Below are 26,822 nucleotides of genomic sequence, written 5' to 3'. Positions count from 1 at the left end.
TGTAACTGCTTAACATTTTGAGGAACTGTTATACTGCTGCAGCAGCTGCACTATTTTACATTCCCACCAGCAATGTACGATAGTTTCAATTTCTCCAATTTTTCTTTTTTTTTTTTCTTATTTTTTGTGGTATGCGGGCCTCTCACTGTTGTGGCCTCTCCCGTTGCGGAGCACAGGGGGTCCGGATGCGGAGGCTCAGTGTCCATGGCTCACGGGCACAGCCGCTCCGCAGCATGTGGGATCTTCCCGGACCGGGGCACGAACCCGTGTCCCCTGCGTCGGCAGACGGACTGTCAACCACTGCACCACCAGGGAAACCCCTCCAGTTTTTCTTTTTTATTGTAGCTATCCTAATGGGTGTGAAGTGGTATCACATTGTGATTTTCATTTGCATTTCCCCCATCTGGCTGTTTAAAATAGATATCTATTTTAAATATTTTTAGAGGTCATTCACCTGGCAACCTTAACCCTCTAGAACATGGTCCTGAATGGAACATATTGCAAAAGGGTTTCCAAACCAGTAAGAGTAGTCACAGACCTTCTGCATGAAAGCCCTGCACTTTGCCCACAGGCCCCTCATACAGTGAGTAACTAACTCTTATTCAACCTCATGATTAGCTATTATGTATTCCAGAAAGGAGCTGGACAATCCACCATGGCAGATATTGTGGCAGGAAGGGAAGTGACAGTAGAAGTGACAATTAACAATCTGCCACTGAAAGAGAACTATAATACTTCCCAGGGCATTTTATGACCCCAAGTCTTCAACCAGAGCCCAAATTATGTTCAGTATTTTTTAAGAAGGCAAAGCTACATATAATACATTTTAGAAATATTTCCATGAAGAATGACTTAGAGAAACACGTTTTGCTCTTAAATGGATAAGCCTGCATGAATTTTCTATATACTTAATTTCCTAATGGTATCTGAAAAATTAGGTGATATTGAGTTTCATCTTGAATGCGGAAAGAATAAAGCAAAAATCCAGATTCTGTAAAATTATTGAAGAAACTGTTTTAAAAAGTAAATTAAATGTTTTCAAGAACTTTAATTCTACTTTTTTGATGAAGTTAACAATTAGTTGATTTGTCTGATACTCAGAGCTTACTTTTGCTTTAGAAAATCCCTGTTATTTTGGTATGTGTTCATGGCATAATGCCAATAAATTAACATTTAATCTATCTTCTCAGCTGAGTTCCTAGAAATTGTTGCTGGTCGACACTGGTTTAAAGTACAAACCCTAAAGCTGCACAGTATTTAATGTATGACCAGTGTATGAACAGTGCTTTCGGTCTCACTTATTTGTCCATGCTGAAACCTCCTTCTGAGTTGTTCCAATATCCCTTCATAAAGACTAAGAACTAATAGAGCATACACAGAAAAAAAAATCCAGCATCTTTTCAAAGGATTTCTTTCTTGATCTGAAGCACATTTTACATTTCACAGTCTCTCCCCTACCTCATTTGCAGTGGGTCTCCAGCTAGTTATGTCATATCTGTTTTGTGTGATCATCAACAATTACATTTCAAATACACAGTTACCTCTTGGAGCATCTTAAATTTTCCTAGCAATTTCTGTTTTCTGGATTTTGAGAGCAGATCATCAAGCCTTCGATCAGATCATAGTAAAGCCAGTTTAATGGCAGGTCTTTGGTAGCCTCTAAAACCTGAAGACACACAGGTGGATCATGACTACATAAAGCGCTGACATGTCAGGCTCTGGCTCTTTCTGTGCAGTGGACCCCTGAATGAATTTCTGCCCCCAAACAGACCAAAATGAAATAATCTTTTTTTTCTTTTTAATTGGGTTGTTGCCCAGTCTTGTATTTCAACAGTAAATCGAAGTGGTTGCTTCCTTTTACTATGTACAGTTCTACACTGGGAAATGCCCTTTTTATTGACAATGGCTGACTGTCTCCTACGTTGCACTGTCAGTATCTAGATGCTTCCTGTTTTAAAGAGGATATATTACTACTTTTCCAAATCTAGAGTTTAAAACGGAAGCAATGTGTTATATTAGCTAATTTTATTTTATTTTATTTTATTTTTTGCAGGTTTCTGGAAAGTGCCTTTTCTGAAAACTGCTGATTGGATTCCACTTTCGAGCTGCCTCTTTATAAACCCCTCTCCCTACCACCATCACTGCCACCTCTCCTCGCCCCGCCCCCACAAAAAAACCCTGGTGTGCTTGTAGTTCATTCTCAGCAACTCGTTCATTCTTTTTTTCTTTGATTCTCAATTTTCATAGTCATTTTTCCTCCTCCCGATTTTGCAGCAAAAACAAAAAAAAAATTGCAGTTGTAACATCCTATTAATCTTTAAAGCCAAGAGACAGGTAAAAAAACTTTTCTCCCCTTGACTTGAGACCATTCCACACATTGACAGGCAGCCAGCAGCATATGCTTTTTGCGAGAATAATTGAAAATATCAACTGGAGAGCACAGAATCCTTTTGAAACTCTGCCAGTTATTTGAAGTAACTTCAGCAGAGGAAAAAAATAAAGCACTCAATATCTTAACCTTGACGGCTGCCTTCTTAGGAGTTGGTCTCTAATTTGATTTTTAGTTATTCTGATACGATTTTTATTTTATAGTGGGCTTTTTGTTTGACTAGACCACCAAATTTGACTTAAATGAAAACTTAAGTGCTAACAAAGAAACCTTTCACCAAAGCGACCAGTTATCTCTTCACATTTAGCTTGAATTTATTTTTAACCTTTCAACAACAGCAGTAATAGTGTTGTAGAGAGGGTGCACTTGATTTTAACTTTGCTTTCAATATGACGGCTGTCAATGTTGCCCTGGTTCGTGATACCAAGTGGCTGACTTTGGAAGTCTGTAGAGAATTTCAGAGAGGAACCTGCTCTCGAGCTGATGCAGATTGCAAGTTTGCCCATCCGCCAAGAGTTTGCCATGTGGAAAATGGTCGTGTGATGGCTTGTTTTGATTCTTTAAAGGTGAGTCTCATCTAAATGCACATCATTTTTAATTGAAACTTGTTGATTTCTCTGGGTTTTTTTGGAAATATGTTGTGCCTTGAAATTAGTCAAGTTAATGATACCATGAAAGCAGTAAGTTTGTTTTTTAAGACAGGATGTAGACTTTGTAGAACTAAGCCAGACTAAAGCTCACCAATCAAAGCTCACTGACCGAGATAGATAGACTTAAATAAAAAAAAATTCAAGAATTTTTGTAGGAGTGAGAAGTTGTAGCCTTGCTGTACTTTACGTCTGTGTATATTATTTAGATTTTAATACAGTGGTCATAGTCCTCAACATAGAGAAGTCCTTCACTGAAATATAGCTTATTATCTATATTATCAAAATATACTTGGCAGGGACCAATCAGAGGATAAATAAAGTCAGACAGAGAAAGTATAAGGTGAAAATCTCACCATCCAGGAGGAAAATGATGGTATTTTGAATTTTCTTAGTTAAAGGATATTTTGAACCTTTAACTTAAACATATTTGCTACAAAACTAGGTTCATGTAATTTTCTTCCTGAGCAACTGATTGACCAATTTCATATTTGTGAGCACATTTTATAAGGAAAGGTCTATTGCCAAGGTGATCAAACCTGAATATTATGTACATGAGTATAAACAAAATATGAGGACAGGTGAGATATTATGTAGAATAGAACATATATGATTGCAGAATGAAAAATGCACTGATTTTCATGTTTTATCCATGGTTATTCTTAAATTAAGCATAAACGTACAAATTAAAGCATAAGAGTAAAAAATGATAATAGATTCCTGGTTGAATTAGTAAGATTTGCTGTGATTCATTTTAGATTTTTTTTCAAAATATGTTAAAATAGATATGGGGGGGGAAATGAATTAACCTTAATAACCATTTCAATTTCTTTTTTTTTTAACATCTTTATTGGAGTATAATTGCTTTACAATGGTGTGTTAGTTTCTGCTTTACAACAAAATGAATCAGTTATATATATACATATGTTCCCATATCTCTTCCCTCTTGCATCTCCCTCCCTCCTAGCCTCCCTATCCCACCCCTCCAGGCGGTCACAAAGCACCGAGCTTATCTCCCTGTGCGGCTGCTTCCCACTAGCTATCTACCTTACGTTTGGTAGTGTATATATGTCCATGCCTCTCTCGCTCACTTTGTCACAGCTTACCCTTCCCCCTCCCCATATCCTCAAGTCCATTCTCTAGTAGGTCTGTGTCTTTATTCCTGTCTTACCCCTAGGTTCTACATGACATTTTTTTTCTTAAATTCCATATATATGTGTTAGAATACAGTATTTGTCTTTCTCTTTCTGACTTACTTCACTCTGTATGACAGACTCTAGGTCCATCCACCTCATTACAAATAGCTCAATTTCGTTTCTTTTATGGCCGAGTAATATTCCGTTGTATATATGTGCCACATCTTCTTTATCCATTCATCCAATGATGGGCACTTAGATTGTTTCCATCTCCAGGCTATTGTAAATAGAGCTGCAATGAACATTTTGGTACATGACTCTTTTTGAATTATGTTTTTCTCAGGGTATATGCCCAGTAGTGGGATTGCTGGGTCATATGATAGTTCTATTTGTAGTTTTTTAAGGAACCTCATACTGTTCTCCGCAGTGGCTGTATCAATTTACATTCCCACCAACAGTGCAAGAGGGTTCCCTTTTCTCCACACCCTCTCCAGCATTTATTGTTTCTAGATTTTTTGATGATGGCCATTCTGACCGGTGTGAGATGATATCTCATTGTAGTCTTGATTTGCATTTCTCTAATGATTAGTGATGTTGAGAATTCTTTCATGTGTTTGTTGGCAGTCTGTATATCTTTTTTGGAGAAATGTCTATTTAGGTCTTCTGCCCATTTTTGGATTGGGTTGTTTGTTTTTTTGTTATTAACCTCCATGAGCTGCTTATAAATTTTAGAGATTAATCCTTTGTCAGTTGCTTCATTTGCAAATATTTTCTCCCATTCTGAGGGTTGTCTCTTCATCTTGTTTACGGTTTCCTTTGCTGTGCAACAGCTTTGAAGTTTCATTAGGTCCAATTTGTTTATTTTTGTTTTTATTTCCATTTCTCTAGGAGGTGGGTCAAAAAGGATCTTGCTGTGATTTATGTCTTAGAGTGTTCTGCCTATGTTTTCCTCTAAGAGTTTGATAGTTTCTGGCCTTACATTTAGGTCTTTAATCCATTTTGAGTTTATTTTTGCGTATGGTGTTAGGGAGTGATCTAATCTCATATTTTACATGTACCTGTCCAGTTTTCCCAGCACCACTTATTGAAGAGGCTGTCCTTTCTCCACTGTACATTCCTGCCTCCTTTATCAAAGATAAGGTGACCATATGTGCGTGGGTTTATCTCTGGGATTTCTATCCTGTTCCATTGATCTATCTTTCTGTTTCTGCACCAGTACCATACTGTCCTGATTACTGTAGCTTTGTAGTATAGTCTGAAGTCAGGGAGCCTGATTCCTCCAGCTCCGTTTTTCATTCTCAGGATTGCTTTGGCTATTCGGGGTCTTTTGTGTTTCCATACAAATTGTGAAATTTTTTGTTCTAGTTCTGTTAAAAGTGCCAGTGGTAGTTTGATAGGGATTGCATTGAATCTGTAGATTGCTTTGGGTAGTAGAGTCATTTTCACAATGTTGATTCTTCCAATCCAAGAACATGGTATATCTCTCCATCTATTTGTATCATCTTTAATTTCTTTCATCAGTGTCTTATAATTTTCTGCATACAGGTCTTTTGTCTCCTTAGGTAGGTTTATTCCTGGATATTTTTTTCTTTTTGTTGCAATGGTAAATGGGAGTGTTTTCTTGATTTCACTTTCAGATTTTTCATCATTAGTGTATAGGAATGCCAGAAATTTCTGGGCATTAATTTTGTATCCTGCTACTTTACCAAATTCATTGATTAGCTCTAGTAGTTTTTTGGTAGCATCTTTAGGATTCTCTATGTATAGTGTCATGTCATTTGCAAACAGTGACAGCTTTACTTCTTCTTTTCCAATTTGGATTCCTTTTATTTCCTTTTCTTCTCTGATTGCTGTGGCTAAAACTTCCAAAACTATGTTGAATAAGAGTGGTGAGAGTGGGCAACCTTGTCTTGTTCCTGATCTTAGTGGAAATGCTTTCAGTTTTTCACCATTGGAGACAATGTTGGCTGTGGGTTTGTCATATATGGCCTTTATTATGTTGAGGAAAGTTCCCTCTATGCCTGCTTTCTGGAGGGTTTTTATCATAAATGGGTGTTGAGTTTTGTCAAAAGCTTTTTCTGCATCTATTGAGATGATCGTATGGTTTTTCTCCTTCAGTTTGTTGATATGGTGTATCACGTTGATTGATTTGTGTATATTGAAGAATCCTTGCATTCCTGGAATAAACCCCACTTGATCATGGTGTATGATCCGTTTAATGTGCTGTTGGATTCTGTTTGCTAGTATTTTGTTGAGGATTTTTGCATCTATGTTCATCAGTGATATTGGCCTGTAGTTTTCTTTCTGTGTGACATCCTTGTCTGGTTTTGGTATCAGGGTGATGGTGGCCTCATAGAATGAGTTTGGGAGTGTTCCTCCTTCTGCTCTATTGTAGAAGAGTTTGAGAAGGATAGGTGTTAGCTCTTCTCTAAATGTTTGAGAGAATTCGCCTGTGAAGCCATCTGGTCCTGGGCTTTTGTTTGTTGGAAGATTTTTAATCACAGTTTCAATTTCAGTGCTTGTGATTGGTCTGTTCATATTTTCTATTTATTCCTGATTCAGTCTCGGCAGGTTGTGCATTTCTAAGAATTTGTCCATTTCTTCCAGGTTGTCCATTTTATTGGCATAGAGTTGCTTGTAGTAATCTCTCATAATCTTTTGTATTTCTGCAGTGTCACTTGTTACTTCTCCTTTTTCATTTCTAATTGTATTGATTTGAGTCTTTTCCCTTTTTTCCTTGATGAGTCTGGCAAATGGTTTATCTATTTTGTTTCTCTTCTCAAAGAACCAGCTTTTAGTTTTATTGATCTTTGCTACTGTTTCCTTCATTTCTTTTCCATTTATTTCTGATCTGATTTTTATGATTTCTTTCCTTCTGCTAACTTTGGGGGTTTTTTGTTCTTTCTCTAATTGTTTTAGGTGCAAGGTTAGGTTGTTTATTCAAGATGTTTCCTGTTTCTTAAGGTGGGCTTGTATTGCTATAAACTTCCCTTTTAGAACTGCTTTTGCTCATCCCATAGATTTTGGGTCGTCGTGTCTCCATTGTCATTTGTTTCTAGGAATTTTTTTATTTCCTCTTTGATTTCTTCAGTGATCACTTCGTTATTAAGTAGTGTATTGTTTAGCCTCCATGTGTTTGTATTTTTTACAGGTCTTTTCCTGTAATTGATGTCTAGTCTCATAGCGTTGTGGTCGGAAAAGATACTTGATACAATTTCAGTTTTCTTAAATTTACCAAGGCTTGATTTGTGACCCAAGATATGATCTATCCTGGAGAATGTTCCATGAGCACTTGAGAAAAATGTGTATTCTTTTGTTTTTGGATGGAATGTCCTATGAATATCAGTTAAGTCCATCTTGTTTAATGTATCATTTAAAGCTTGTGTTTCCTTATTTATTTTCATTTTGGATGATCTGTCCATTGGTGAAAGTGGGGTGTTGAAGGCCCCTACTATGAATGTGTTTCTGTCAATTTCCCCTTTTATGGCTGTTAGTATTTGCCCGATGTATTGAGGTGCTCCTATGTTGGGTGCATAAATATTTACAATTGTTATATCTTCTTCTTGGATCGATCCCTTGATCATTATGTAGTGTCCTTCTTTGTCTCTTCTAATAGTCTTTATTTTAAAGTCTATTTTGTCTGATGTGAGAATTGCTACTCCAGATTTCTTTTGGTTTCCATTTGCATGGAATATCTTTTTCCATCCCCTCACTTTGTGTCTCTGGGTCTGAAGTGGGTCTCTTGTAGACTGCAAATATATGGGTCTTGTTTTTGTATCCATTCAGCCAATCTGTGTCTTTTGGTGGGAGCATTTAGTCCATCTACATTTAAGGTAATTATCGATATGTATGTTCCTATTCCCATTTTCTTAATTGTTTTGGGTTCATTATTGTAGGTCTTTTCCTTCTCTTGTGTTTCTTGCCTAGAGAAGTTCCTTTAGCAGTTGTTGTAGAGCTGGTTTGGTGGTGCTGAACTCTCTCAGCTTTTGCTTGTCTGTAAAGGTTTTAATTTCTCCATCAAATCTGAATGAGATCCTTGCTGGATAGAGTAATCTTGGTTGCAGGTTTTTCTCCTTCATTACTTTAAATATGTCCTGCCACTCCCTTCTGGCTTGCAGAGTTTCTGCTGAAAGATCAGCTGTTATCCTTATGGGGATTCCCTTGTGTGTTATTTGTTGTTTTTCCCTTGCTGCTTTTAATATGTTTTCTTTGTATTTAATTTTTGACAGTTTGATTAATATGTGTCTTGGCGTATTTCTCCTTGGATTTATCCTGTAAGGGACTGTCTGTGCTTCCTAGACTTGATTAACTATTTCTTTCCCATATTACGGAAGTTTTCAACTATAATCTCTTCAAATATTTTCTCAGTCCCTTTCTTTTTCTCTTCTTCTTCTGGAACCCCTATAATTCGAATGTTGGTGCCTTTAATGTTGTCCCAGAGGTCTCTGCGACTGTCCTCAGTTCTTTTCATCTTTTTTCTTTATTCTGCTCTGCAGTAGTTATTTCTACTATTTTATTTTCCAGGTCACTTATCCGTTCTTCTGCCTCAGTTATTCTGCTCTTGATCCCATCTAGAGTATTTTTAATTTCATTTATTGTGCTGTTCATTGTTGTTTGTTTCATCTTTAGTTCTTCTAGGTCCTTGTTAAATGTTTCTTGCATTTTGTCTATTCTGTTTTCAAGATTTTGGATCATCTTTACTATCATTATTCTGAATTCTTTTTCAGGTGGACTGCCTATTTCCTCTTCATTTGTTAGGTCTGATGGGTTTTTATCTTGCTCCTTCATCTACTGTGTGTTTTTCTGTCTTCTCATTTTGCTTATCTTACTGTGTTTGGGGTATCCTTTTTGCAGGCTGTAGGTTCGTAGTTCCCGTTGTTTTTTGGTGTCTGTCCCCAGTGGCTAAGGTTGGTTCAGTGGGTTGTGTAGGCTTCCTGGTGGAGGGGACTAGTGCCTGTGTTCTGGTGGATGACGCATGATCTTGTCTTTCTGGTGGGCAGGTCCACGTCTGTTGCTGTGTTTTGGGGTGCCTGTGGACTTATTATGATTTTAGGCAGCCTCTCTGCTAATGGGTGGGGTTGTGTTCCTGTCTTGCTAGTTGTTTGGCATAGGATGTCCAACACTGTAGCTTGCTGGTCGTTGAGTGAAGCTGAGTGCTGGTGTTGAGATGGAGATCTCTGGGAGATTTTCGCCGTTTGATATTATGTGGAGCTGGGAGGTCTCTTGTGGACCAGTGTCCTGAAGTTGGCTCTTCCGCCTCAGAGGCACAGCACTGACTCCTGGCTGCAGCACTAAGATTCTTTCATCCACATGGCTCAGAATAAAAGGGAGAAAAAGTAGAAAGAAAGAATTAGTAGAAGTAGAAAGAAAGAAAGAAAGGAGGGAGGGAGGGAGGGAGGAAGGAAGGAAAAAAGAAAGAAAGAAGATAAGGTAAAATAAAGTATGATAAACTATAATAAAGTTATTAAAATAAAAAAATAATTATTAAGAGAAAAACAAACAAACAAAAAAACGGATGGATAGAACCCTAGGACAAATGGTGGAAGCAAAGCTATACAGACAAAATCTCACACAGAAGCATATACATACACACTCACAGAAAGAGGAAAAGGGGAAAAAATCATAAATCTAGCTCTCAAAGTTCACCTTCTCAATTTGGGATGATTCGTTATCTAAAGGAGGGAAGGAAGGAAAGAAAGAACGAATATAAAGTAAAATAAAGTTATTAAAATAAAAGGTAATTATCAAGAAAAAAATTTTAAAAAAAACCGGATGGATAGAACCCTCGGACAAATGGTGGAAGCAAAGCTATACAGACAAAATCTCACACAGAAGCATACACATACACACTCACAAAAAGAGGAAAAGGGGGAAAAATCATAAATCTTGCTTTCAAAGTTCACCTCCTCAATTTGGGATGATTTGTTGTCTATTCATGTATTCCACAGATGAAGGGCACATCACGTTGATTGTGGAGAGTTAATCCGCTGCTCCTGAGGCTGCTGGGAGAGATTTCCCTTTCTCTTCTTTGTTCTCACAGCTCCCAGGGGCTCAGCTTTGGATTTGGCCCCGCCTCTGCGTGTAGGTCGCTGGAGGGTGTCTGTTCTTCGCTCGGACAGGACGGGGTTAAAGGAGCCGCTGATTCGGGGGCTCTGGCTCACTCAGGCCGGGGGGAGGGAGGGGTACGGAGTGCGGGGCGAGCCTGCGGCGGCAGAGGCCGGCGTGATGTTGTACCAGCCTGAGGCACGCCGTGTGTTCTCCCGGGGAAGTTGTCCCTGGGTCCCGGGACCCTGGCAGTGGCGGGCTGCACAGGCTCCCGGGAGGGGAGGTGTGGATGGTGACCTGTGCTCGCACACAGGCTTCTTGGTGGCGGCAGCAGCAGCCTTAGCGTCCCATGCCCGTCTCTGGGGTCCGCGCTTTTAGCCGTGGCTCACACCCGTCTCTGGAGCTCCTTTAAGCGGCGCTCTTAATCCCCTCGCCTCGCGCACCAGGAAACGAAGTGGGAAGAAAAAGTCTCTTGCCTCTTCGGCAGGTCCAGACTTTTTCCCGGACTCCCTCCCGGCTAGGCGTGGTGCACTAACCCCCTTCAGGCTGTGTTCAAGCCGCCAGCCCCAGTCCTCTCCCGGTGCTCCCACCAAAGCCCAAGCCTCAGCTCCCGGCCCCGCCCGCCCCGGCGGGTGAGCAGACAAGCATCTCGGGCTGGTGAGTGCCGGTTGGCACCGATCCTCTGTGCGGGAATCTCTCCGCTTTGCCCTCTGCACCCCTGTTACTGTGCTCTCCTCCGCGGCTCCAAAGCTTTCCCCCTCCGCCACCTGCAGTCTCCGCCCGCGAAGGGGCTTCCTAGTGTGTGGAAACTTTCCCTCCTTCACAGCTCCCTCCCACTGGTGCAGGTCCCGTCCCTATCCCTTTGTCTCTGTTTATTTTTTCTTTTGCCCTACCCAGGTACGTGGGGAGTTTCTTGCCTTTTGGGAGGTCTGAGGTCTTCTGCCAGCGTTCAGTAGGTGTTCTGTAGGAGTTGTTCCACGTGTAGATGTATTTCTGGTGTATCTGTGGGGAAGAAGGTGATCTCCGCGTCTTACTCTTCCACCATCTTGCCCAACCAAGCCTCAATTTCTTGATATTGTTTTATCCTCATCATGACCAATTTTACCTCATTCACATTTTTATTTATGGCTGCTTTGGCTAATAGAGATGCATTCCTTCCTGTGATCATTTATTCAGAAAACATGTTATCGTGATATCCTACTTAAGTAGTTACTTTTGCTTATTTCGTGGTTGCTAGTTTTTGTTGCAGACCATTCCAGTTCAAGAATGGGAACTAGTTATAAAGATAATGGCAATTCCTAACATTGAAAATGTCTGAATTGCTCTTTTTTGTAGCAGATATTATAACTAAAGGGCTTATTCTGTTTTCTTTATTTCATTTTCATTCAGGTTTCATCTACAATTATTTTATGTATTATTTAAATCTTCTGTGTATTACTTAAATCAAGGACTGTGCAGTGCCTTAAATGGAAAAGAGCACTGGACTAGTTTAAGGGGGAAAAAAGGAGATGTCTTTTAGCCAGTTCATATAGAGTGTCCAGCACTGCACTAGTCACTTTACAGATCTTGTTTCAGGAGTCCCAGCCCCACTACTGTTTTTGACTTTAGCTACTTAATCTGACAGAGCTTGAGTTGCTTTATCTGTAATGCATGGGTAATTCTTCTCTACCTAACTTCCATGAATATTGTGGAGATTCCAATGAGATAACATAAATGAAAAGCCATGTATCACTATAAAAGTGAATTAAGGACTTCCCTGGCAGTCCAGTGGTTAGGAATCGGCGCTTTGACTCCATGGCCCCGGGTTTAGTCCCTGGTTGGGGAAGATCCTGCAAGCCGCATAACATGGCCCCCCCCCCCAAAAAAGTGAATTAAATGAAAAGTTATCTTCTTACTATTAACTAAGATGCTTATTTTAGGAGTTCTTCAAAACAGTTCTATTTAGTTAGGGTTTTATTATCTAAAACTACACATTAATGTTTCAAATGGACATGCCCACATCCAGTTGCCATGAGTGTGATGTTAGTTCTTCAAGCTAAGTATCACTGTTTTTATGGCTTACTCTTAGATATAGAGTTCCTTGCAGGCTTTGTAAATTCTGTCTTTTCAGGTGTCTGGCGGAAAGAGATGTGTGATATTACTAATCATTGATATACTTCAGATCAGTTCTCCCATTTAAAGGCAAAAGAATGCCATAATGGAAACATTTTGAAAAAGTAATATGGAACATGATTGTTAACAAAATGCATACTGCACTACCACTTTAAAGCTTGGAAAATGTTTAATTCAGAGACTAAATAGATAATGGCCAATGAATAGTAATAAGCCACTTAATTATTTAAATACACTGTCTACTCAGTATATCCAGTGTTTTTAAAATAATTTTTCATATGTTAAAATCTTGATGACCAGTCGCACAAGATAAAGATGATTTACATAATCCTTACATCCTCAAATTTTAATGAAAATCTTAGTATTTGAAACATACAGTGCCTTTCAAACAATTAATTAGTCATTTAGATAGCACATGCATCACAGTTCCACGTCTGCATAAAAGCTTTGTAGTTCTCTTATATTATTCCTTATCCATGATAAGCATGAAAACTATACCAAGTTGACAATAGTTGACCTACGTGGGTTGTACTACTATCATATCTATAATACACAAATAACAAAATAACATACCTCGATGGTTATTGCAGCATTTGCTACCCACTTTGAGTTTCTGTGCTTGAAACACTTTTGAGATGTATCTGTGCACTGTTTCTTCTTCCATGAGTGGTTAAATAACAAGCAATCACTTGATGAGTTTTGGGCAGCTGCTTTTGTTTTTGTTGTTTTTATAAGGATTCCATTAGCGCTAGGTACTCTACCAGATGGTGATGGTTCTTTGCCTTCGTAATAGGCACAATAGTTAACAATATCCTATACTCACCTTATAATGAGGGAATGTTATGAAAATAAGGAGGGCAAGCTTGATGGCTAATTGTGCATTGTGCTGAAGTGCTGTGCCCATCACTCCATGAATGTTGAGTGTTCAGGGATGAAGTTTGCACCATCTTCAGATAGAGATCTAGATAGCACAGCCCATAGATTAATTTCCAGCTACGTAAAAGAGTCTTGTGTCATGTTGATATGCAGCTGTTTTTTGACTCAATTGCCTAGTCGGCTTGGCACAATTTATTTCAGAATTTCTCTCCAAAGTATTGCTTCACCCATTCTGTGCCAATTTCTTGATATTACAGTTTGCAATTGATCTAGGTTGGTATTTTTAGCGACTGTCCCTTGACTTTAACAAAAGATCATTCCTGAAAATACTAGAAAATACTGAAAATACTAGAATCTGTGATTGTTTTCGTAGCCAATATTGTCTTCATGTATTCTGCTTCAGCAATTTCATGTGTCTTAAACCTTCTTCTCCATACTTGAAGCACTGTGATACCTGCCACTTGTTATCTAGGGAGGATATATATGCTGTCATTATTTAATTATGAAAGATCAACACCCATCACATCTGCCCACTGCACTCACCACCTTGGGTAGTTTTGTGACAAAAATCTCCTGGCAAGGGCCTTAGCAGCAGGCATGATCAGAGGACTGGGTGAGGAAAACACAAAACAGCCCCATACTATGTCTTCAAACATCACATATGATCACAAGCATAATAATATTTTGGCAAGTGAAACTGGTTTTATAGACGTATGGGTGTGAATCTATCCTTGTAGGTCAATTTGTCCTGAGTTACCAGTATATTCTGTACTAGTATCACTAGTCACAGCAGTTTTCACCAGTTTAAAATTTGATTATTTTTGAGTGAATATTTACCTCATCCCTGCTTGCTAAGGGAAAACTTACTGGGAGCAGAAGACTCCTAGCAACATAATCCCAAGGGTTGCTGAATTATGCAAGATTTAGAATCATTTATGAGCTTGATCAGAGGGGTCTGCCTGTATTATAAAGATACATAGACAGCACCTGTCATCCTGAGACTCAAGGAAAATAACATTTTACTTAAGGATCTCTATCTTCTATTATTGACCTTAAAAAGGATGTATCTTTGACCGGTAAAAGTCAATGCTATTTTGGACATTTCAAAAATCTCTTTTGAAAGAAAAATGGAATTACAGTCAGTACCCAATGAAATACATATTGATAGCTCAGCCTCACTTGTTAAACTTTTTATTTTGAAATAATTTTAGGCTTACAGAAAAGTTGCAAAAATAGTACAAGGAGTTCCTGCATACCCTTCACCCAGCTTCCTGTAATGTCAACAACTTACATACCATACATAGCACAGTTATCAAAACCAGGAAATAACTCTAGTTCAATACCATTAAGTAAACTAGAGACCTTATTTGAATTTCACCAATTTTCCCTCTAATGTCCTTTCTCTGCTCCAGGACCCCACATTGCATTTACTTGTCATGTTTATTTAGTCTCCTCCAATCTGTGACAGTTCCTCAGCCTTTCCTTGTCTTTCATGACCCTGACACTTTGGATGAGTACTGGTCAGTTATTTTGTAGAATGCCTCTCAGTTTGGGTTTGTCAAATGCATTCTCATGATTTGACTGAGGTCATGCATTTTTGGCAAGAAAACCATAGAAATGATGTGCGTCATATTCGAGGGTACTTGATGTTGATGTATCTTCTCTCTCATGTTAACCTTAATCACCTGATAAAGATGGTGTCTGCTGGGTTTCTGTGCTGTAAAGTTTTCCTCTTGTGAAAATCGATAAATATCTTCTTCATTTATTCAACATCTCCTCAACATACCATTGATGGTAAGGATCATCCCAATATCCAAGCTGTCAAAATGTGGAAGTGTCCATCTTAGAAGTGATGGGTAACACACTTCTCTACTAACTGTCAGTCAAGAAAGGGAGGGAGGAGAAAATGGACCAAGAGATGAGGAAAGACTGAGAAACTGTCACAGATTGGAGGAGACTAAATAAACATGACAAGTAAATGCAATATGGGATCCTGGATTGGATACTGGAGCAGAGAAAGGACATTAGGGGAAAAATTGGTGAAATTCAAATAAGGTCTCTAGTTTATTTAATGGTATTGTAGTAAAGATAATTTCCTGGTTTTTATAACTGTGCTATGTATGGTATGTAAGTTATAGACATTACAGGAATCTGAGTTAAGGGTCTCCAGGGGCGTTCTGTACTATTTTTGTAATTTCTCTGTAAGTCTAAAATTATTTCAAAGTTAAATGTTTTAAAAAGAACTTTCTTAGTCTTGCACATGCATCTCCTGTCTTTTGATGCTCAGAAATACAGTGGAGTATTATTGTTTCTTTTTTAAAATCTTTTTAATTAATTAATTAATTTATTTATTTATTTAATTTTGGGCTGCATTGGGTCTTTGTTGCTGTGTGCGGACTTTCCCTAGTTGCGGCGAGCGGGGGCTACTCCTGGTTGCGATGCGCGGTCTTCTCATTGCTGTGGCTTCTCTTGTTGCGGAGCACGGGCTTCAGTAGTTGTGGCTCACGGGCTCTAGAGCGCAAGCTAAGTAGTTGTGGCGCACGGGCTTATTTGCTTCACAGCATATGGGATCTTCCCAGACCAGGGCTTGAACCTGTGTCCCCTGCATTGGCAGGTGGATTCTTAACCACTGTGCCACCAGGAAAGTCCTAATGTTTCTTTTACTTTCTTCTCTTTTTTAAACTTTGGGTGTGGTAATGAGAAAACTCTGAAATGCATGGAGTGGCTGGTCTTGGGACTAACCTCAACTAACTAGATGGGTTGGATAATTTAAATAGTTAAGAAAGCACTCATACCCATAACAGCGCTTCACAAACCTAGCAAATCAAAAACTTTGAATGTAGAACATTCATTTCAGATTGTCACCATTTACATATAGGAAACTGGAGATCCAGTGAGGGAGAGTCCCTTGTCCAACGTCACATAAGCAGTTATCAAAAGATCCTGAGAACTCCAGTGTTCTTCCAATCATTTCAGTCTTTTTTCCTGTGGTGAAGAAGGAGATGGAGAAAACATCATTTGGGCTTATTGTGTTTTGTTTGTTTTTGATCTTTGCAGCATTCGTTTAATTCTAAGAGAAGAAACATACTGCTCAAAAATATGGAACGCGTCACGAATTTTCGTGTCATCCGTGTGCGGGAGCCATGCTAGTCTTCTCTGTATCTTTCCAATTTTAGAATATGTGCTGTCGAAGCAAGCACTGGGCTATTGTTTTACTAAACCAAAAGCATCCAGTGCTTATCATGTCAGACTGTCCCACATGACATTGGGATGCCCTGTTTTCAACGTTTTGTGTTTCTCCTTCACTTTCTGTTATTTCAAAAGGGGGAAAAAGTCAACTTTCCCTTTCCTAATCTCTCCCTCATTTATTGTTTCATGACACTGTGTTTAGATGAAGACTTTAATTAAAGTTTCATATTTAGTTCTCTGACAGTCATTTGGGCTATTAATTTTGAAAAGAAGGAGGAAGAGAGGCAGGGTGTTTTTATTTTTAGACCATGTTATCTAACTTAGTGATACTAAGCTTTGTTTAATCACCAAGAGTCAGAACACTGAGCTGTCTCTACTCCCTCGTCCATCCTTTTCTTCACACCCTGCATTGCTGAGTTAGCTAGCCAGAGTCGGGGATTGTAACGGGCTGTGGATCACGTATATCTTCACTGCATGAAACTCTTTGATGTCTGATGCTGTTATAGATATACTCATTAGTACAAAGTCCTGGCCAGCTAGGGAGGTACCTGTCACAGATTAACTGAAAATATTGCACTAGCAGCTCAGCCTTGTTATGGGTCAAATACAGTTTTGTAAAAGAATTTGGAATCTAATCCAATGAATTTTAAAACGTTGTTTTATGGAAGCATAGCTCAAGATCATTTCTCTCTCCCCCTTGCAGCCAAGGTTGCAATTGGCTACCTGGTAAGAAAGGACTTGTGATATGGCCAGGGATGTATTCTTCAACCAAAATTTGGTACCATTAAGATGGACCCTTTGTCACAGGAACCCCATTTAGTACAAGAGATCTGAATATCTGAAGTTTGAGAACTGTCTACTATATGTCAACTCTTTTGTGTGGAAGAAGCTCTTTACATGTTATGGAAATAGATGTCTGATCTTACTTGATCATATAATAATTCTCTCATGTCACATAGCTATATGAAGTCATTATAAATATTGTTTTTTTCTTTACTTCACGTTTTTGTGAAACGTGGATACAAGGTACTTCTGTGCATCTGGAAATAGCAATTAGTTCTTCTAGGAACATGACTTTATTCATAGAACATCATTTACTCACTGCTGTTTTTGCCCTTACAGATTAGGTTTCTGATTGTAAAGTCCCCAGGTTTGCCTTGTTTTCCTCTGTCTCAGCTGGCCGCTTGATTGTTGACCTACAGGGGTATATATTCCAGAGGAATTTTAGCCATCTGGCCATCTGTTCTTTCCTCATTATCTCTAAATAATCTTTTCATTTTTTTTCTGTATTTCCTCCACTGTGTAATCAGTCTTTGGTTTCTTAAATTTATGTGTGTTTTTTTTTTTTTTTTTTTTTTTTTGTGGTACGCGGGCCCCTCAATGTTGTGGCCTCTCCCGTTGTGGAGCACAGGTTCCGGACGCGCAGGCTCAGCGGCCATGGTTCACGGGCCCAGCCGCTCCACGGCATGTGGGATCCTCCCGGACGGGGGCACAAACCCGTGTCCCCTGCATTGGCAGGCGGACTCTCAACCACTGTGCCACCAGGGAAGCCCCAAATTTATGGTTTTTGTTGCTGTTGCTGTCTAATCCAGATTTGCAACCCTGCTTAGGTTTTCAATGTTTTTATTTCTGTGCCTTCAGTTCTCACCACAAAGTCAAGTTTTACTGCTCGACGTAATGAGAAGTTTAACTCATGCTTTTTCCTGTCTTTCTTGATACTGTTTTCTTAAAAGTCAGTGAATGATTCCATTTGGTCTACGACCTTTTGTTTTGTAAATCATCTCCACTATTTGGACTTAACCATGTTGTCTAGAGTTGGAGTAAATTATTTTTCCAATATTATTCCTGATGAGCTTGTATAATATGGCTTAGTGTCATGTCAAACTCTGTTACTTACAGAAGTAGATGTGACAAAACGATCCATCGGTTTTTGCGGCTGTTGCTTGGTCATAGGCATGTCAATGTATGCTTTCAATTGGACTGTTTTTTCTATTGTAAATGGACATATTTTTTGTTGTTGTTGAAACTCAGATTTTTATTTACCCACTGGGAATTTGTAGAAAAGAGATTAGCCTTTTGCTCCTACACATGTTCTTGTGGGTAGACAGTGAAGGCAGTTTCCACACTGAAAACCATCCAACAGCTTGAAAACATAGAGTCACAGTGATATAACTGTGTTAAATATGGCAAATTTCCTGAACTAAGTAAGAGATATCCTATGTGTCAGCCATGATTTGCCAGCTAACTAGATAGTACTAAGGTTCTAATTTCTGTCTCTAGGATGCAGGAATGCAAACAGAAAACCTTTTTCTCTGTGACTTTAAACTCTTTTTTTTAACATCTTTATTGGAGTATAATTGCTTTACAATGGTGTGTTAGTTTCTGCTTTACAACAAAGTGAATCAGTTATATATATACATATGTTCCCATATCTCTTCCCTCTTGCGTCTCCCTCCCTCCCACCCTCCTATCCCACCCCTCCAGGCGGTCACGTGCTTTGTGACTTTAAACTCTTAACCCATCTTTTACATGTGTCTAGGTACATTGAGTAGGCAGCATTATAGTATCAATCATCTCTTATTCCATTCCAAATACATTTTGGAGACTGTATTTTTAAGATGACATTGTTTTAAGATCACATTGTCATATTGCCTTAAAATTGTTCATCCTATTTATGAAAAAATAGTAACCCTGAAGTAACCGTTTGAGAACGTTGAATATATTTAAGAACTCTGTGTGGTTTTAAAATGTTTGCTAAATACTTATCCCAGAAGTTGTTTTTCTGTTGTTAATGTTTATATTTATCACATACTTTATTCAACAAACTTAAATTTTTTCCAACTTGTATAAAAACATAATCTCTAGAGGTGTTTTGTTTGTTTGTTTGTTTTGCCATTTCCTGGTTATTTCGCTTTTTCTATTAGCCGGAAAAGCATTCTATATAGAAACAAATTCAATCTTAACTTACTTCCAAGTAACTGAAAAAAAATTTTTTAATTGTCCATTTTTATTCTGCTAGTACCCCACTAGAGGAAGGATTTTTTCCAGCTTTAGTGAGATTTAATTGACATATAACATTGTGTAAGTTTACGGTGTACAACATGATGATTTGATACAAGTATATATTGGGAAATGATGACCACCTCACATAGTTACTCTTTTTGTGGTAAGAACAGTTTAAGACTTACTGTCTTAAGCAACTGTCAAGTATATAATACAGTTTTGTTCACTATAGTCACGATGCTGTATCTTAGATTACCATAACATATTCACCTTATAACTGGAAGTTTGTACCCTTTGACCACATCTCTCCATTTTCCCCACCCCCAGTCCCTGGTAACCTCCATTCTACTCTGTTTCTATGAGTTTAGCTTTTTTAGATTCCTCATATCAGTGAAATTGTACAGTATTTGTCTTTCTGTGTCTGGCCTTCAAGGTACATGCATATTGCCAAAAAAGGCAGGATTTCCTTCTTTCTCATGGCTGAATAATATTCCATTGTATGTATTTTGGAATATTGTCTTATTTTTCATAGAGGCCTTAGAGGTAGTCTTGATAAATGCCTCTTTCTTGGGTGAACAACAGATGTAACCATGGAAATGCTTGATGTGAAGCATGGTATCAGCAAGTGGCATAAACATAGAAAATGCTGACTTGTAATAACAGCTCTAACCAAGGCTCCTTGTGTGGCCTTGAGGAAGTCATGAGAATCCTACCTACCTCTGTTTCTCTTCATACAAGAGCAAGCAGCAGTACTCAATTTGCAGGACTATTGCTTGTGATTTACTACATGGATTTTATAAATGTCAGGGGTCATTTAATGCTGAAAGTCCTGTTAAATCCATTAAGAGTTCTATCTATATACATTCAATTCCCCAAGGAAATGATTCATTCAACAGACATTTATTGAAAACTATTACTTGTTAGGCACAGGGCTGAGTACTGCACAGAATACAAAGTTATGGAAGATATGGTCCCTGCCTGACCTTTTAGTATGAAGCTGCTTGTGTTATGTGCCATAAGCCAGGTACAAACGAACCACTAAAAGAGTCCAAGGGAGGAGGGAGGGCTGGGATTATATCCAGCTGTGGTGGTTAAAGAAGTAGTCATGGGAGAGGTACCGTGTGAGATATTCTTGGAAGGAGAGACAGGAGGACATTCCAGGCAGAAAGGACAACCTAAGCAAAGACAGAGGGGAAAAAACTGTAGTGTGGATTTGGGGAGTCGAGTGTTAAGTCAGCCTGGCTGAAGCATAGAGCCTGTGTTGGTAGAGGAGTAGCCTTAAAAGGAAGTGAGGAGCTTGAACTTGATTTTGTAGTGCTGTGGAATCTGACAATTTTGAGTAGAGAAATGGCATCATCAGCCTATGCAAGATGAATGAATAGAGCAAAAGAGACTGGCCACAGGGGGACCTCTTAGAAAGCTGCTATTGAAGCTTAGAGAGCTTCATATTGAAGGTATGAAATGATAAGAATTTGAATTAGGGGGTGGCCGTGGGAAGGAGAAGCCAGTGATGGAGTTGAGATGCTGCTCAAGTCAACATGGTTAAGTAAGAGGGGGTTGGTTGAAATACTACTTCCACCTACTGCTATTGTGTTCACCTTAATATCCAATTTCATTGAATTTGAAATGAAGATTTGTCATACTTTTTTTTGGTTTCACATTAGACGGTGTCTTGTTCACCACCACAGCTTTTGTGCGTAGCACACGTAGTAAATATTGGGAGCTTGAAAAGTGGTCCCTGAATGAAACATGAGCTTGTTGAATCGCTTTGACAGAGGGAGAACCAATATGGGCTCCCCTGCAAGGTGCCTAGTCATCTCTCCACCTGCATCTGTACTTCTACTCCCAGTTCAGTTTTTACCTAAATATGAATGAAAATTGTATACACCCATGTGCCAACTTTCCTCACTCAACCACATTTTAACCTAGATTTCATGGCCTACAGATTGCTGATTTTTGTGAATTTAATTCTGTCCCTTGGCATTATAGAAATGTTCATTGGCCAAACGCCTTGGATACTCTCCAAATTTAGCATTTGAGTGTTTTTACCCTCTATGTGGATTTTTAAAAAATTTACTGAATGGCCACTGTTACATATTATTTTAAAGTAATTAGTGTGATAATCTAGTAATATTCAAGCATCATCTTCTGCCTTAAAATAGTTGAAATTGAATTTTACAGCAAGTGGCTAGCTTGCAAATAAAGGTATTCTTGGAAGCATGATTAGCACTAATAAGGTCATTCTGAGTCAAGTACCAGGTCATAATCTGCAGAAAAGGGTTTTGTGTAAAAGGTGACTGCCTAATCCAGTAAAAATATATATTTAAAGTTTAATCAATAATGATTGCTTCGAATGTACAGTGATATTTAAAAAGTCTGAAGAGTTTCAGCTTAGAAAGGCAAAGAAAAATTCTTAGAGAGAGAGCCTGTGCATTGACTTTTTAAGATAAACTTAGCTAGCAATCTGCTTTTTAAAAGAAATGGGAAAGTAATAAGAAATGGGAAACTAATTTCAAGATGGAATTTAAAAAAGGATTTCTAGGCTTATGAGCTGTACCTCGGTATTTGTGCAGTCAGCTCAATCTCTTATACCTTCTCCATCTTCATCTCCATTTGTCATAGTGATTTCTGTTTTTCAGGACAGACATCCTGAGGCCTTGGGTGCAATCCTTAGTAATCGAGATGTGATTCAGGTTTGGGCAACTGACCCTACTTCAAAAATAAGAAAAGTACCTGGACCATTTTAGAAAAATGTTTCAACAAAGAAGGAAACTTAAAATGGTTTTAAGTATTTAGCAGCATTCAGCTGATGTCATTAATAGTTTACAATAATATCCATAATTGTGACTTGCATATCTTAATAGGCAACTGACAGCTAAGACAAAACCAAGACCCTCTTTCACTCTTCCCAAATTCTCAAGGCCTCACTCCGGTGGCACATGACATTTATTCCATCTACGAAATATTGCTGATAAAATGTATTTAATCATATTTCACTATTCCTCCCCCAAATCTCCTATTCTCCTCACTAGAGAAACACTTAAGGAAAAAAATGACATTACTTCCATGCCGGAGATTGTAGAGAAAAAAAGAAGAAATTCGGAGACACCTATCTGAGAAAAGCTTTTCATTCTGAAATACTTCAGCTCCAATAATAATGTATTTGAAGCGAAACCAGAATGAAAGTGTAATGAATAAAGTAACATACTAATGAAGGGGGGGGGTGATAGAGAAAGTGAGACTCTGCCAGAGAGAGAATTATTTGTGCCATTTTTATCACACATTATAAACTCCTTGGCTTTCCTTGAAGCAAAAATGAAGAGCTGTGATTAATTATGGCTCAGAGACGTCTCATTCTCCCCATCAAATTTCTCCTCCTCCTCAATAGCACCTCTAGACCCCTAGTTTAGTCACCTTTGATTTCTACCCCACTGTTTTCCTTTGATTTCTATCCCATAATGTCAAGTGCTAGAGCCCCTCTCAGCAACAGTCCTCAGGCCTCTGCAGTTGCAGAAGAGATAAGATAGGCAAACTCCTTGTGGGCAGGTTCCCTGCCCTATTCATTGTCTTCCATAGTATCCAGCAGTCTCTTTTACAGAGAGGTGCTTATTAACCAGTGTACTTTCCTTTATCAAGCAATAAGAACAATGCAGTTCAATACATTTTCCTCTTTACAGTGGTTGCCAGAAAGCGCAGAGCTACATTTAGGGCCCAGCTGAAGCAATTAACCTTATCTAGATTTTTGAAGTTTTTGATGTAATTATCACCACCTTCCCCATTATATCACTCTTACTCTTTAGGCCCATGATAATGGTGTTTTTGGAAGTGTGTCTTTCCTGTAAGTTGTTTCCAAGCCCTTGTGGAAGAATGGAGTTGTATACCTAGTGAGAGGGCAAGGGAAGGGGCTAATTCTATTTCTGAATTTCTTATTTACAGCTTATTAAGCTATTTGAGTGTTTTTCATTTAGACGTGCCAATGTATTGCAAGCATTATGGTATTGCAAACTGGGGGCTTCAGATTTAAATAGGCTGCCAGTGGTAGAAGTAAACCGAGTACTGCTGAGACTATTCTTAATCAGAAAGGAAATGATAACAAATACTTGGAACTCCTTAGCCAGGTATTTATTTTCTTCACAATGAAAAGGACAAAGTGTTGTATGGGATGTCCTGTTTCCTTACTGCATCACTGCAGGGTACAACGGATGAACTTTGTATTTGGTGCTTGCTTTGAGGTTTGGGAGTCTATCAATACTTCACCTTTTGGTTATCCATGTTGAAATGCTGTGGTCAACATTGGGTTGTTTGCTTATTTGATGTGAAAAGTATTTCCCTCCTTTGAGCTTGTCTTTTTTCCAGATACCTTTTTTGGGGGTGAGGAGAAGAGGTAGTACTTTCAAATGAGTGTGGTTTCTGCAGTGAGTAAAGGTATTAATTTATTAGAGAGCCGAGGAGCGTTTACTAGAAAATCCTTTATCTGCTTAAATTTGGGTATGTAGCAAACATTTTGAAAAACACTCTGGGGAGATTTGTAGAGCAAACATAGGCAACTTGTAATACAGAGCTCTTATATACTTACCTTTATAACTAATAGCACTACTTTGTAAACAGAAAATGAATGTGTTTTCTAGGAATAGTAGAATAGAATCTTGAGAGGTCCAATCCTTTTTTTGTGTGACCTGGACTGGCCTTCTTTTATACGACTGCTAACATCATTACTGAGGTCAGAGATGTGGAATTAAGATATCAAAACCCCGTCTATATGACCTTTTAGAAACTGATTATTAGCGACATAAGAAAATGCTTAGTAAATAGCTAAATCTATTGTTCCGTAAGACAGCCATTCCCACAGTGTTGGGAAAGTGTTGTTGGCTGACTGGCAGCACCACCTTCACCTGGGTACTTGTTAGAAATGCAGATTCTTGGGCCCTACCCAGGACTGCTGAATCAGAAACTTTGAAGGTGAATCTGACAGTCTGTGTTTTACAAAGCCTTCTTGGTGATTCTGATGAACACTCAAGTTTGAGGACCACTGGTTTAGAGAAAACCCTAACAGTCCAAGAGAGTATCAACTAAAGATAATGTTTCTCAGTTTCAGAATTCTCAGCACTCTGGCTTATTGTTTATACTCAGATCTGGTGGAAAGAAAATGACATCTGTTCTGGAAGACTTATATATCTTTGGGAAACTTATTATATTTCTCTCCCCAGGGAGCACCACAGTGCTTATTAGCTGAGATAAGGCTCTGAGACGTACTGCACGAAAGAGCAGTTTACTTCTGTTACACTCAACATTTCTCAAAATTCTTTTACCACAGAAACCCTATTTTTGTGGAGCACATAGAAACTTCCCATTGAACATCTCATCACAGGTAGCTGGACAAGAATAACATTGGTGTGTAAATGTGTGAAACCAAGAAGAAAAAGATTATTTTAATCACTTGTCTCTTGTAACCCTTTGGAAGGATTAGTGACTTTTTTTATACCCCAAAAGGTCTATTGTAGGTGTTACTAGCTGCCACAAGTGGACTTTCAAAGTTTTATATGCAGCAAGTGTGGGGACAAAAAGGGCTTATATGTGTATATAACATATATAATATATATTTGTATATAATATATATTTATTATTAGTTCTTTACAATAGAAATACATATTCAATATAATTTTCAGTACAATAAGAATATTCAGTGTATAAGTATATATGTTCCAACATGTTTCACATTTATATGAGTCAATCTTGGCTTCTAAGCAGTTGGGCCTGTTGAGATGAAAAATAAGAAAAATGAAAATCTGTTCAAATAGTTAGAAACAGTTTTATAATGAGATTCATTATTATTTTACCAACTTATATAAATAATATTCAAAATCCCTTTGCTATAATTAATTACTTGTTAGTATTTTAAGCACCATTAACATCTTCTCTTATAGCCTAAAGCTTGTTTTGCTTTATCCTCCTAACTTACCAGGAAAAAAATGACTTCCTTGATTTCTTTATATCCTTTTAATATGTGTTATAAATAAAATATAACAGCAGTTTTGGCAAAATTAAAATATAAAAAGTACCAACCAAAAAATGTGACGCTCCCAAGTTTTTCATATGATAGAGATTACTTTGAATGTTTTATTCATTATGATTCTAAAGTGAATTTTCATTATGTGAGATCTTAAAGTAAGAAGCTTGTGATGGTAGAGAAGTGCCTCTTGACTAGGTAAACTGGTCTTCTAAGTAGGCACTGGCTTATTGCCAATTGTAAAGGGAGCAATAATTCCTTTCTCTTTTCAGTTATTTGCAAGGATAAGATTAAAGCTTGGATCTGCTTCTTTATCCTCTGCTCTTTCACCTACCATTACTACTGAGTTGTGGGAGCAGCAACTGTAACAATATCTGGTTCTAAGAAGAGAAGTGTCCTTGGTTTTCTAACATTGTATATAAATTCCCTCTCTAGACACATGATAATTTATATTACTCACAAAATCAAGGATTCCTCATATAATAGTGCATTATCTTCTGTGGGGAGGTAAAATGGTAAAACATAATTTGTAATCTATTGAATTTTTTATACTTAATTCACAGCAACAATTTTAGTTCTAACTAACTAATAAAGAAAATAAATATTTTTTTTTTTTACTGATTTTACTTCCAAAGCATACTAAATTTCACTTGTTCCCTTTATTCTTTCAAAGTACTTATGAAGTATGTAGGGGCGGGAATTATTCCTAGAAAAACTGATTAACAGAATTGGAAAATAATTTAGCCATGATCTAAAGGTAATTAGAATCCAGGACACTTAAATCCCAGTTTAGCCCTCTTCCTAATAAAATGCTGCATTCGTATTTAGTAAAATACTGCATTCATATTAAAAATTTAGATTTGTTCCTGCTTTGTCTCAGAATAAATGTGTTAGAAGTCAGAGTATGAACTGCCTGCAACCTGATTCCAAACAGCTGATTCATTTCAACTTTGGATTTGTTTATCATTATTATTTTCCCCATCAAATTGTCTTTAAAAGTATAAGTACCCTTTTGGATTCTACACGTTCAATTGTCTAGTCACTTATATAAGATCTAGGTTCCCTACTACATCATCAGCAAATACCTAGAATATTTTGTCTTTTAAAAGCTGTGGAAAAACCTAAATGCTAAGTTAGAGTGAATAGAATTGATGTGTTTACATCATGTTTATATGTTTACCTGATGCATTTACATGTTGATTTGCATTTGAAGTCTTTAGTCTTATTTTGTGAGTAATGTTTACTTAATCAAAAATAAATTGACAATATAGAAAAGAAAATAAATAAACATAACTTGCTCACAGGCAGAGTTGAAGCACTGAAAAAGTCAAATCCTAGTTCCCAGGCCCACAAATCATCACCCCATGTTGCACATGGGGTGCATGTGTTTTATACATGCACCCATGTATAAGTTTATA

General features: G+C 38.0%; 1 protein-coding gene across 3 annotated transcripts in view; it reads left to right on the top strand.

The window, feature by feature from the left end:
• Window positions 1–2,778: 2,778 nt before the first annotated feature.
• Window positions 2,779–26,822, top strand: part of MBNL3 (muscleblind like splicing regulator 3) — a gene marked incomplete at both ends in the record, with an annotated part of 62,501 nt that continues 38,457 nt past the window's right edge. For all 3 annotated transcript variants that reach the window (XM_082681294.1, XM_082681295.1, XM_082681293.1), the window contains one exon: window positions 2,779–2,955. In XM_082681294.1, the coding sequence (XP_082537420.1) occupies window positions 2,779–2,955 (177 nt within the window). The remainder of the gene's footprint in view (window positions 2,956–26,822) is intronic.

The sequence above is a fragment of the Grampus griseus genome (assembly GCF_964374135.1).
Source record: "Grampus griseus genome assembly, chromosome: X".
Lineage (NCBI taxonomy): Eukaryota > Metazoa > Chordata > Mammalia > Artiodactyla > Delphinidae > Grampus > Grampus griseus.
Note: the sequence above shows the minus strand (reverse complement) of the source record. Positions and strands in the feature narration are given on the sequence as shown.